The sequence below is a fragment of the Rhamphochromis longiceps genome, linkage group LG15 (genome assembly GCF_057381845.1).
Source record: "Rhamphochromis longiceps isolate RC_006_pf linkage group LG15, R_longiceps_female_GT1.1, whole genome shotgun sequence".
NCBI classification, from domain to species: Eukaryota; Metazoa; Chordata; class Actinopteri; order Cichliformes; family Cichlidae; genus Rhamphochromis; species Rhamphochromis longiceps.
Genome location: NC_140571.1, coordinates 42497023 through 42509602, shown reverse-complemented (window position 1 = coordinate 42509602; position 12580 = coordinate 42497023). Strand labels below are relative to the sequence as shown.

The window sequence follows — 12580 nt, the reverse complement described above, 5'->3', positions numbered from 1 at the left end:
GTTACAACAAATAAACAATTCACCAAATGCAATTTTTCCTTTGTTTTTGTGCTGAACTTAAGATGAATACACTGTGGTCATAAAGACATGCCATGAGTGACAACAAAACCAAGGTAGGCTGTGGCATTTAAACAATACTGCATTGCTTTGCTGCCATATGATTGCAGTATATATAACAGTATACCTAATAAAGTGGCCAGCCGGTGTACAATGAATTATGGCTTTTAGTAGAACACTGATAGTAATTGCAGTTTTTTAGTGTGCAGGTTGGACAGTAAAGGGACGTCATTGCTGCAGCTCGATACTGCAGTTATTTTTACCTGCACAAAGCACTGCAGCCATTAATCCAGTAAAGCAAGTGTGAGAGCCACGGGACTGAATCCGTCCAACGACATGCAACTGCAGGTGCCTTAGCTAATAATCCACCACAGATTAAAGGTACTATGAAGACTTAATTAGTTTGGGAAGAACAACAGGGATTAGGCAGGTTTACCAGGGGGGTCTCTTAGCTTTGTAAGTTTTACTTAGCATGCAAATCTTTCAGAGCAGATGGGCACGTTGTAAAATGACCTGATGTTCAGAGGTTTTAGCTTAGCAATAATTAAATGAAATTAAAAGATGCCAAGCCTTGTTGCAACTCTGTAACTCAGGATGAGACTTCTAGCAAGATAACGAGATTGGTCACTGGTGTGATTGCTGTCCAAGTTTTGAATTTACAATGCAGCCTGCAGGGGGCACTAGAGGAACAGAGACTGAAATGCACGAAGGACTGAATCCAGTCCAATCAGATCATTGTTTGGTTGGAAACACCAGTGTGGAATAGAGTCAGTGCAGGTTTTACAAAGTATGAAACAGGAATGAACATTTATAAAAGAGTATGTTCTAATAACAGAATCAGCTTCTTACAAAATCGTAATCATTTTTTAAAGACTTTAAAAGCACCTCAGATGGTCATTATACCCCAGCAGTTGTATAACATGTTTAATCTGTACAACTGTGGAGGGCCAGGAGTGACAAAATGAATTAATTAAATACGCAATTTAATAATTAATTAAATGTTTCATTCATTCATTAAAATTAGAATTGATTAATTGAATAAATATTTCAATAATTAATTACATGCCCATTCATTTGATTTAAAACATTTAAAAAACACTTTTTAAAATTTATTTCAAATTGTATTTAACTATTGACACATTTAATTAATTATTTATTTATTACATTTTTAATTAATCATTGACACAGTTAATTAATTATTAAATTATGTATTTTTTTTTTTCAATTCATTTTGCCACTTCTGACCCTCCATTTACAACAAAGGTACAAATAATGACAGTTTTGCATGTAACCCTGTGAATAATGCACACATTTTACTTTTATTTACTTTTATTCTTATTGCTTGTACCAGTTAAAATCATTTTACATGTGGTAACTTTTTTAATGAAAGAAAATATAAAAATATTGAAAGTAGATAAATAATCAAAGTACGAGGCTCTGATGTGAGAATGTATTCACACCAGGTTTATTATGCTTAATCAGGATTTTAAAAATACACATTTTTCACTAAAAAAAAAAAAAAGAAGAGGGGATAGTGTCCTGCTTTTTCACACAGCTTCCTTCTCTGTTTTCTTGTTTCACTGTTTTTGTCTTTGTTGCCATGACTACCTGTTTCCAGGAGTGTATTTTGTGTCCAATTCAGTTCACATCAGTTCAGCTTCATTTTATTCACAACAACAGTCACCTCGAGGTGCTTAATAATAATAATAATAATAATGGATTGGATTTATACAGCGCTTTTCAAGGCACCCAAAGCGCTTTACAATACCACTACAGTGCTTAATACTTAAAGGCAAGGATGCTTCAATCTTAGAGATAAACTGCAACAATCACACTCTCCCATCTGAGGGAAAAACGCAGAACCATCTGGAAACACCAATATACTGATACACAGCAGCGTTTGAGTACTAACCACAGCAGTATTGGAATTTCTACTCATAAATGTAATATATTGCACATAATTCATTCCGGTTTGGTAAAGTACTTCAGTAGCTTACTCTCTCTGCAACATGGCCTGATATGTATTGTTGTATAATTTCACAATATACACCTCTGGCCCTGCTGAGAGACCCAACCCTTATCCTAATGTAGACACAAACAAGAGCTCTCTGTTAATATTTAAGTTGAAACTCAAAGCAAACAGCAAAGTTCAGTTTACACTGTAAGTACTTTCCATCTAACCAATTAATAAACGACTTGCTTTACCTCCTGAGCTGCAGCCACCCCAATAGCACGTAAGCACGCCATCTCTGCAGGTATTTAGAAATAGTTGATGTCATTCAGCAGCAGCCTTTTCATACAATAATAATTTATGGTAATATGGTAAAACTTAGGTAAGGCAGTGGGATGGCAAGCTGCACAGGCCTGGTGTTTAAATCCAGTGGTTGGCTGGGGCCTTTCTGTTTGGAGTTTGTCTGCATGAGTTCCAGATACATGCATGGGGTTAGGTTAACTGGTTGTCCTAAACTGGCCATAGATGTGAATGTTTGTCTCTCTGGGTTAGTCCAGCAATAGATTGGCAACCTGACGGGAGAGGTTGGTCTGTTTGAACAGCTAATAGCAGACGTGCAGACAAACACAGCTTTTAGAGTTTTTGTTAATTTAGCTCTTTTTTTTTAAAATCTATTTCTATCACAATATGTATTTTATTTATCACATTATAGGATATAAAGGGTTCAGAACAGTTTCATAATAAAACAGTACAAACACAATCACAGACACATGCTCTGCAGTCTCTTTACACCAAAGCTTCCCCAGGCCGGATCTATTGGCAAATTAAACCAAATAAACACAGATCAAAATAAAGACTTTAGTTAGTTTTGTAAGCACATAATATTCTTTCAATGTTCATTCATTTCTTGTTTATAGATCCCAAACAGCCAACACATTCTTTTCCCATGTCAAATGCAGGTCATTCTCATTGCTGGGCTGTAGCATGATGAATATTTATTAAAGCAGCAGGTGTGCTTCAGTTATGCACAAGGTGTCCTTTGGCGTTTGTCATTCCTCAGTGTAAAGGGTCACATTGCATCCAGAGTCACAAGCCCAAACCGAGTAGCTTTTAGTGCAGGCGGCTGAAAACAAAACAGCAAGTGGGATGAAAGGCTGCAGAAGGTCCCACAAACAGGACGCAAACTTCAGTCTCCTGGCTGATAAACATGCAACGCAGGCATCAGGAGGTCGGGGAGATTAGTCAGCCAGGAGAGTGGGGCTGAGCGACAAATGTACTTGGATAGCTTTAGAAATACATTAGGCTTTCACAGCATTAACTATGCTTACTTTAAGCTTTACAAGCCTTCACACTGGACAGAACGAGGCTGACTGACTTATTTCACTGACCAAAGAACAGCTTGCACATGATATGATAATGAAACATTTTCACATTATAAAAAACATATCTGTTCATGTCATGTTTTGACTAACTCAGATCTTTTTGGTGAATTATAAATTCTGTTTAGTAGAAAGGCAGCAAGAGAAACACTGAGCGCTACATAAAAATGACAAAACTGAGTTTCAGGGCTTTACACGAGGTAGTATTTCAACTGCCTCCTGGAGCCCAGCATCGATGCGTTCACCCACTGTACAAACCTCAAATCCATAGCTCAAACCTATAAATTCACAGTGTAAACACAGCATCCCCCACTTTCTCAACAAAGGGTTTTATTAATCATCAAACTCTGCAAAAGGAGGAAACCAGAGGCTCTCCTTCCTCTGCGATTTGCTTTGAGCTGCTTTTCTTTCCTGTCGCTGTAGGACGTTTTTTATCCAGCAGATCTGAACAGCAGCCAAAGCTATCATGCAGACCTGCTCAAGGAAACACACCAAAGATCAGAAACTGCTGTCAGTGACTTCAGAGGGTTTTTTGCAGCCAAACGTTCACTAGTGTTACCTCGAGCAGCAGCAGGCCGGCGGTCAGACCAGCCACCAGAAGCAGATTGTGTTTGGCCCACCAGACAATTTTATCCAGGCAGCCGATGGTGAATATGTCTTGACGGGCCAGTTTCTCCTCCAGCTGCTGCATCCCATAACCACACATGGTGTTCAGTACAGTCTGCAAAAGAAAGAAGCTGCTTAAGGTAACACAAAAAGGGCTTTGATGCACTGAACACCAGCATGGACAAGAAGTTAATTTGTGCATGGATTCAACGTTCACCTGTATCAATAGTTTCAGCTCATCTTGTTTCATCCTGCCCATCAAACAGGGTGTGAGCTGAACTGGAAACAGCCATCGCTGCCTCCCAGTCTCCGAGTAGACACACCTACGGTATAATTTTACAATTTTGTCCTCGAGTAATCGTATTCACAAGATTTTCAGAACACTTGACCTCTGACCGTCAAATTTTCTGAAAAGCTCATTTAAATTTGATACCATAGGTGTGTCTCGTGTGATCTTCTTTGACTTTTTTAAGAATGCCTCCAGTGCTAGCTCTCCACAAGGACGCTACCTAAAAGGTGTACCTTAAAGGATCTGCAGCTACTGAAAAGAGTAAGCATAAAGGGAGGAACGACTTTAGGTGGCAAATAATTTCAAATCCCACAAACACAGTGGCTGTCGTTCTCATGGCCAGTGCTGAGTCACGTCGAGTGTAGCAGAGATTCATTTGCATTTAAGCTGATGATGCTTAGATTAATTCACTGAATTCCACCGTTATACCAACTGTATATGATTTAGTGCAGCGGTCCCCAACCCCCGGGCCACGGACCGGGCCCGGGGGTCGAGGCTCGGGTGTGAAATTTATGGTTTTCAGGGTTTTTATCGTTAACTCGGTTTCCCTGGGTCTTTCTCGTGTTGCAGTTGTGTCTTATTTTGAAAGAAATATTTACGCGTTACCATAGCGACCAGAGTGCATTAAGGGGCAGAGAGGAGGATGTTACTCTCAGTGTTGTTGGTGCATTTCAGGAGGACGCTGCTAATAAAGTTACACAGTGAATTAATATTTATTCTTATATTTACAAAACACCACAGTTTTTGTCTCGGTCGCATCATTTTATTTTGTTGTATTTATCCGCGACACCTTAAAGGCCGGTCCGTGAAAATATTTTCTGACGTTAACCGTTTACGCTGATTTAGTGTAAAGACAAAATACAGCATACTGTTAGTGAAGGAAAGGGAAATCAGCTCATGAAACATCTGCTTACATCCTGTTAAATTCAATTATAAATCCACAAAGACCAGCAGGTCAGCTGATCACAGCCTGAACACAAAGAAAATCTGAGTTCACATTAGAAATGATTGTTAGCTGTGACTCTTTTCCCCACGTGGAGCCACTACAGCCGCTCCCAGCTGTTTAGATGAAGAGGAAAACTTACCATTTACAACGACGCCATTATTGAGGCAACTGAAGAAGTCACTCTTGTGTCCTACATAACCGAATTTAGATTTGAACATTTGTATTATCATGTATAATATTATTTTATTATTATTATATTAATACAGCACAGGGTTCAGTTGCTTTTGCATAAACATCCATGCTAGAACTGTCCTTAGGAGCTACTTTTTACTTTCTTGCTTTGAGAACATTTCAGAGCTTTTTCACCTTTACTTGAGTAAAGAAGGAGATTCAGTACTTCAGCTTTTACTAGAGTGTTTTTTAAACACAAGTATCTGTATTTCTACTTAAGTAAAGAATGGAACAGCCTTGGTACACCTGAGGCATCCCAAACACATCCAGGACTGGCTCACTGACTGGTTCTGACCTGGTTCTGCAAGCGAATGCAGCAGGAGAAGGGAACTCCACAGGCCTCCAGACTCGGGTTGGTGTCCGAACACTCAAAGTAGGCGTTACGGGACCAGTTTTTATAGCTTTCAACTCCACAGCACTGGAACTGCAATCACAGTGAAGCAGAAGCACAGTCATCACAACAGTAAAAAAGAAAGAACAAAAAAGATTACTGACTCTTAAAACTCGTCTCCACCTTCTTCTGGATGAAGTCAATGGCGTTCTCCAGGTCTTGGTCCTCCCTGTATCGTTCAATTGCCTTCATCATCAGCCTCTCAGTTCTCTCCATCACCTGAAAAACAAGAGAACTGTCACGTTGGTTTGTTTACTGCTTCGGTTTAGTACGATTTCTCGACGTCTTGTTACCGTATCAGTGAAAAAGTATCCCACGAATGCAGCTGCGATCTGCAAGAGTAAAATGGCCACCAGGAGTCCCACAAACTGCAGGACAAATAGGAGCTGATTAGAACAGACGGCCAGAGTCAGAACAAGATAAAAACCAGCACACTGACATACCATCTTCAGCAAGCAGATGGTGTTACGCAGCGCCCCGAAACATCCGAGGAACGTGATGAGGAACATCACAGAGCCGACGACGATCAACAGTAGAGCGGGATCAACCGTCAGGGTGTCAACCACATCTATACACACACATACACACATACACACACAGTATATGTTTGCACTTCTATGTTTGTGGATATAATGGATTTCCAGGACCCTTATCCTGACTTAAAGATGATCATAACACGGACCCGAAACCCAAGTCCTTGAAAAATCTCTTTTAAGGTCTTTCCAAAAGTGAAGACATGGCTAAATGTCCTCGCTTACCTATTGTTAGCAGAACTTACCCCGACTTAAACCTGATTCCAAAATGGACCCTGGAACCCAAAAGGTCATTTTGGGAATCCTGGAAAAGTCCTTCACAAAGTCTGCCTCAGTGCTTTGACCGGGTCTAAATCCCAGTTGTTTTCCAGAGGTTCGTGAACGAGCCAACATTCACCTCAACATCAGTGATAACACAAGAGCAAGTAAACGTTGAAACATGTCTGAATAACTTTGTGGCTCATCCTCAGGAATGTGATCAACAAGCCTTGTTTTGATTACCCGACATACATACAGTCGTTATTCCAGGACCACCGACTTGGAGACTTTCACAATCCATAAAACAAATCTTTGCTTAATTAGTTTGAATCTTCACAAAGTGACTGTGTGGACAGATTTTATAACCCTGGCATCAGTAATTAATATTTTACATATCAAGAGACTGGTAGGGTCTGTACTCGTTACACTCTCACACTGTTTCCATGACAACTTGATCAACTTCCTCCCACAGTCCAAAACATGGAAGGTGATTCGAAATTGGCCACATGTATGAATCTGAGTGTGAATGGTTGTCAGACTCTGTGTTGTACCTGCAGTAGACTGGCAACCTGTCCAGGTCGTAGCCTGGTTCCACCCACCCTATGACTCATCTAGAGATAGCTACCAGATATCTATATGTGAGAATTAGACAAAACAAAGCCGAGACAAACCTTCATACAATCTTGACTGTGCACAATAAAGATAACATTCAGACAAAATGCAGAGAAATGAGGCTTAAATTCCTTTCATTTTTTAATAATGCCAGGAAAAAATCAATAATTCAAAGTGGACTAAACTAACCCACCTTTCTCTCTGGCGATCTTAGCATAGATCCCCACTGCTGTAAGTATGGCACTCACAACCTGCAAAGTGGCAGAGAAACGCAGATTTCATTAAAACAGAGGAACAGCTGTAACTAGCTCTACTGTCACTGGAATTAACATCATTTTCATTTCTGTGACTGTGGCTTAGCCTGGATGAGACGAAGCCCACTTGGAAATGACGACATGAACACCTAGATTTGCATCCTGATTGGGTCTTATCAGTCCCACAGATTAGACCAGAGCAGTTCAACTGACATATTGTTTTCACATTGTTGTGGCTTCTGCTGGCGATGGATGTCACACTCGCAGTGCCTCCCGAGTATGCCACCATGTTTACTTTGAAACAGGCCCCAGTCCAAAGTTTCCCCTGCTTTACGTTCCATCTCACTATCGGTCCAAGAAGACACGTTTCTGCTCTTACTTTCTGCTATTGTTCTTCCTCTGCAGTATTTTCTATTGCTTCCTGTTTACCAGCACATACATGCCGTTTTGTGTATGGTGAGAATGTAAGTATAAATGGAGATTATCTCTGAAACTGTTCTAAAAATACTTGACAGAACAGAGATGGTTTTATTGGAAAACATCGTCTTAAATATAAAGTGTATCAGTGTGGTTGTTATCCTGGCCCTTCACACAGCCCCTCACTTCATCCTCTCTGTGAAACAACCCGTTTTGGCCTCCTCTTTCTTTAAATGCCTCCCTAAGAGCCCACTTTCATTTTGATTGGCCAGCTTCTGGAAGCCTGCCCGGGAGCAAGCTACAGCTTCTAGGGCTGAAAAACGAAGCCATTGTGGAAGCATCAAAACCTGCAGTTCCTCTAAAGGCCACTTGGATAACTGTGAAAAAAAAATGTAATCTTATAATAAAGTTTGCACTGTTAAGATGTGGCTTCTTTAGCTGACAGCTAAATACTAACAGTGTTCAGTTGTGATAACAGACCAGGAAGTGTGTGCTCCGGTTTTGTTGAGTGAAGTTCTACTATTTGTATGTCATTTAGCACTGAGTAGCAGATATCTGCTAGCATGCTGGCAATGTCCATCTCTACGCCTGACATATGAAAAATAACTGGTTATTTTTACAGAGTACCTCCTTTGTTACTTTCTGTACACGCCATCTTTCTGGCCTTCATGGGAAAGAAGCCCTCCCCTGCTAGAGATTATTGATGATTGAAATCCGCATCATTTAAAGGCACAGCATAGATTTGTATTGCTATGCAGATGATACCCAGTTTCTATTCATGAAGCCAGATGACAAACACCAGCTAGTTAAACTACAGTCATTTCCCTGCTGGGTGAACCTCCAACTCTGAGGTCATGGTCCTCACCCAGAAAAGGGTGAAGAAATCACGGATACAAGCAGCGGAAATGAGCGTCCTCTAAAGGGTGGCTGGCCTTTCCATTACAGGAAGGATGAGGAGCTTAGCCATCTGGGAGCTGCCACTCTGGCCCTAAAACTCTTAGAATCCAGATACTTACTTTAGGTGGCATTGATTTGGCTTCCAGTAATGTTGGATTTGTTAAATATTTGCACATTAAACAGTGTAGGACTGCTTTCTTGCATTTCCAAAATATCTTTAAAGATGGAAACATCCTGTCTCAGAGTGGCGCTGAAAAAGTAGCTGATGGATTTATTACTTCTAGGTTGGACAATTGTTGTAGTTTATTATTATCAAGCTGCCCTAAAAACTCGCTGATCCAAACTGCTGCAGTAAGGGTACTAACAGAGAGAGAGAGCATGTTTCTCTGATACTGGCTTTTCTTCACTGTTAAATCCAACATATCTAAATAAAATCAGAAGGATAAATGAGTTAATATTAAATATTAAAATGCTGTTTGTAGCTCATCTTCTTCCTCTGTTATGGTGCAACTGAGGCATTTAGTCACTATTATGCAACAGGCTTGCTACTATCACGCACTAATGAAAGTATGATGCTACATTTTTTTAAACAATAAATTGCTTAAAATGGGAGAGACTCACCCAAAAGAAGTAGCAGAAGATGAATAAGGTGTACTTAACGCCTCGGTATCCTCTCATGTCCTCTCAGCAGTGCTGTTGTTCTGTCAGACTGTCGGAGGCTTGTTATCCACTGAGACTAAAGCAGGACATGTGTCGGCCTGCTGAGGCATTCCTGCTGCTGAGGGAGGAGACATCTGTCACTTTCTAATCTCATCCACTGTGTCTCACCTTTTTGGAGACAGCCCCTTCTGTTTATGATTTGATGTCTCCAAATAATCTTTAACTTTTGTGAATTCAGTGAACTTCTAGAATCACAGCTTTGCGATTTCAAAGAAAGAAACATAGCAGGAGAGCTAGCTCATATCATCCGTCTGTGTCACGCTGGTTTCCCTGTGGAAACAAATTAGTTAAAATAACTTTTCTCCACTCACTTCATTCATTGTGTGTTCTGTTACAACTGGCTCATGAGATGCAAAATAAAATCAAGAGTTCACGTTTTTTATTTTATTTTGTGTTTTGGAAACATGGGGTTTATTTGTTCACGGTTTTTATGGGCAGCTGAGGGTATGAGCAGGATGCTGACTCAAAGTAGAGCTGGGACTAATCCATATCAAAAGAAGCAGCTAGAAGGCCCCCTGCACGCCTGCTAGGTGAGGTGTTTTGGGCACACAGCTGCAGACTCAGGACACAGGCTGAAGAGATTATGTAATAGTAAATGGACTTTTTCTGTGCTTTTTTGGGGGGGTTAGGATACTTTGACCAGAGCAGCCAGGGTTTGAACCACCTACCTTCCAATTACACCTCCCTGCTCTACAGTCATGGATTAAAAAAAAAAATACAGGCTCATCAAAGTTCAAATGAACAGGTATTGTGCATATATGGATGCTGGCAAGAACATCTGGACACTTAGCAGTTAAACCCATGCATCACCCAAAGCCACAGTATTGCTAGCAAGGGTTCATAAAATTATGATTACTCATAAAGCTCATTGTGAGCTTTGCAAACAAAACTGTGTGCAGAACAACAGGGCTCCCAGATTTCATTTAAAATATATTTGTCCAGATTTGTGTTTTTAATCATGTATTTCTCTGTCTTTTTTTTAAGAACTCCCACAGCAACACGCCTGTAAGGAAGAGAAAGTTCCCACTTCTCACCTGTATGACCCGAAAGGAACTCCAGTCTGGAACAGGAGGTCCCAGAGAGTCCACACAAACAGGAAGCCATAGTTCTGCAATTTTTTTGAGAAAGAAATTTGGTGAAAGCAATAAACTAACATGCTGCATGAAAATCCACAAAGATCTCATCAGATGTTCACGCAAAACATCAGAAAAGATTCTGCTGTAACTCTGAACTACAAGCCGAGATGAGAACCCACATCAGTGAGAAGGCCACGGGACACGTGGGAAAAGATTTACCCTCAGTAGTAACTTGTCCTCATGATAACTCCCACATACAGTCATATTGAATTCAATTCAATTTTATTTATATAGCGCCAAATCACAACAATATTGCAGACACATATGTAAGAAAACATTATCTGAAGTTAATTTTAAAAAGATGTATTAATACATTTTACAAGATCTGGGTCTCATCTGTGTCACACTACACATGCGTGTCACAAATGATCATTCTTAGGAATACCATGGATTTTTATTTTAAAAGGTACCTATTGTAAATTAATGTATTTAAAATAGTTTCAAACCAAATTCACTAAAGCGATGAACAAATTTCAAACAAATCACTGCTTGTGAAGTAGTCACACTCGAACGTCAAGGAAGGTGGTAGGGAAGCAGACTATGCAGACATTTTGGGTTTCCAAGGTGAGCAATTTATTTGCAGTGAACTTAATTTAATGTATAACTTAACAAAACTTTCCCCAAATCAATTCATTTAACAAAACTCAACATAACATGGCTCTGGTGACACAGCTCACCTCTCCTCTCTCCTGCATCTGGTAGAGACTGGCTTTAAATAGGGCCATCAATTTCCCTCCAATTGCCCAGCCAGTACCACTCACTCAACTGAGGGATCTAAAACTCTACTCAGGTTATCTAAAAACACAAAACCTCTACACACTTCTAATATGCACATTTACACAACTAAATGGCAGTATTAACAAAAGGAAAAACATTCAACAAATCCCTTTAAACATTAACACAAACAAAAGGAAGCATCTCTCTGGAAAAAGAAACCCCTCCACATGGTTTGACCTGATGATGTCATGTGTGACATGATCAAGACTTTAAAATGAGGAAATGCCAAGCGGGCGTTTCCCTACACCTGACACTCATGATGACTGAAAAGACAAACAGAGTAAGTATGAACAAATGACTTAATCTGTAACATAATAAAGTATAAAGAAACATAACTTAGTATTTGTCTTAATTTGCAGAATGTTTGATTTGCCGGCAACAAAACGCTTACACAAACAAACCCGGGATAGTGAGTGAAGCAATGTTACTTGACAAATAGCAAATCATAGCAAAAACATAGAAACAGAATAATGTGTACAATGTGCAAAAATGGGACAAATGGAGAGAATTACAACTGCTTCTCCACTTTGTCACACTGCTACAGTTTCATGTTCAAAACATGAAGTTGTGGGGCTGAAATGCGCTTTGTGTAATGCCCGTTTAGACCACAAGGTGGTGCAGTGACTCAGTAACCTTGAACCAGGCAAGTCAACAAAACAAACACTTAAATGAGACCTTTTATGTTGCTATTACCTGGCATCATAAAAAGCACAGACCGCTTAGGAAAACCATGTGCTGAGGTGTGAGTGCTCTAATATTTAACATTTATGGTTCAGTACCCGCTGAGAGGTTTGTGCCATTTTTCTTGTTTGAGTTATTAATATAATTTGATTTTTACTACAGTTATGCAGCAGCTGGAACCTGGCAGGGCCTGGTGACTGCAATAAAATAAAAACGGCACAGAAAAAACTACTTTGTGAACGCGCTGTTTCCTACAAACACCGGGGTGAACGGTGCCGTCAAGCTGTGGCCCAATAATGCAAATTTCGTGCTGTACGCGGGTTTTAATGCAAATTTGGTGGATCCTGTGAAGCCTGTTAGCGCCATTATTGATTTATTTATTCATTCATTTAATAATTATTATTTATTTCCCGGTCTCGAGTACAGTTTTGGTATTTGGGACGTC

The 12580-nt window shown here is 40.0% G+C and overlaps 1 protein-coding gene across 1 annotated transcript; it reads right to left on the bottom strand.

The window, feature by feature from the left end:
* Positions 1–1419: 1419 nt before the first annotated feature.
* LOC146653258 (tetraspanin-33) lies at positions 1420–9547 on the bottom strand. The gene is made up of 8 exons (XM_085381749.1): positions 9443–9547; positions 7447–7504; positions 6294–6418; positions 6144–6218; positions 5974–6069; positions 5755–5883; positions 3947–4108; positions 1420–3861 (listed from the first exon to the last, which is right to left on the bottom strand). The coding sequence occupies exons 1-8, from the start codon at positions 9497–9499 to the stop codon at positions 3721–3723; spliced, it is 843 nt and encodes a 280-aa protein (XP_085237875.1). The 5' UTR covers positions 9500–9547; the 3' UTR covers positions 1420–3720.
* Positions 9548–12580: the final 3033 nt, after the last annotated feature.

Coding starts and splice junctions, on each gene's coding strand:
- LOC146653258 (XM_085381749.1), bottom strand. CDS start 9,499: ATGAGAGGATACCGAGGCGTTAAGTACACCTTATTCATCTTCTGCTAC. Junction 6,419..7,446: donor TAAGATCGCCAGAGAGAAAG/GTGGGTTAGTTT, acceptor GTGTGTGTATAG/ATGTGGTTGACACCCTGACG. Junction 3,862..3,946: donor CCGGCCTGCTGCTGCTCGAG/GTAACACTAGTG, acceptor TTCCTTGAGCAG/GTCTGCATGATAGCTTTGGC.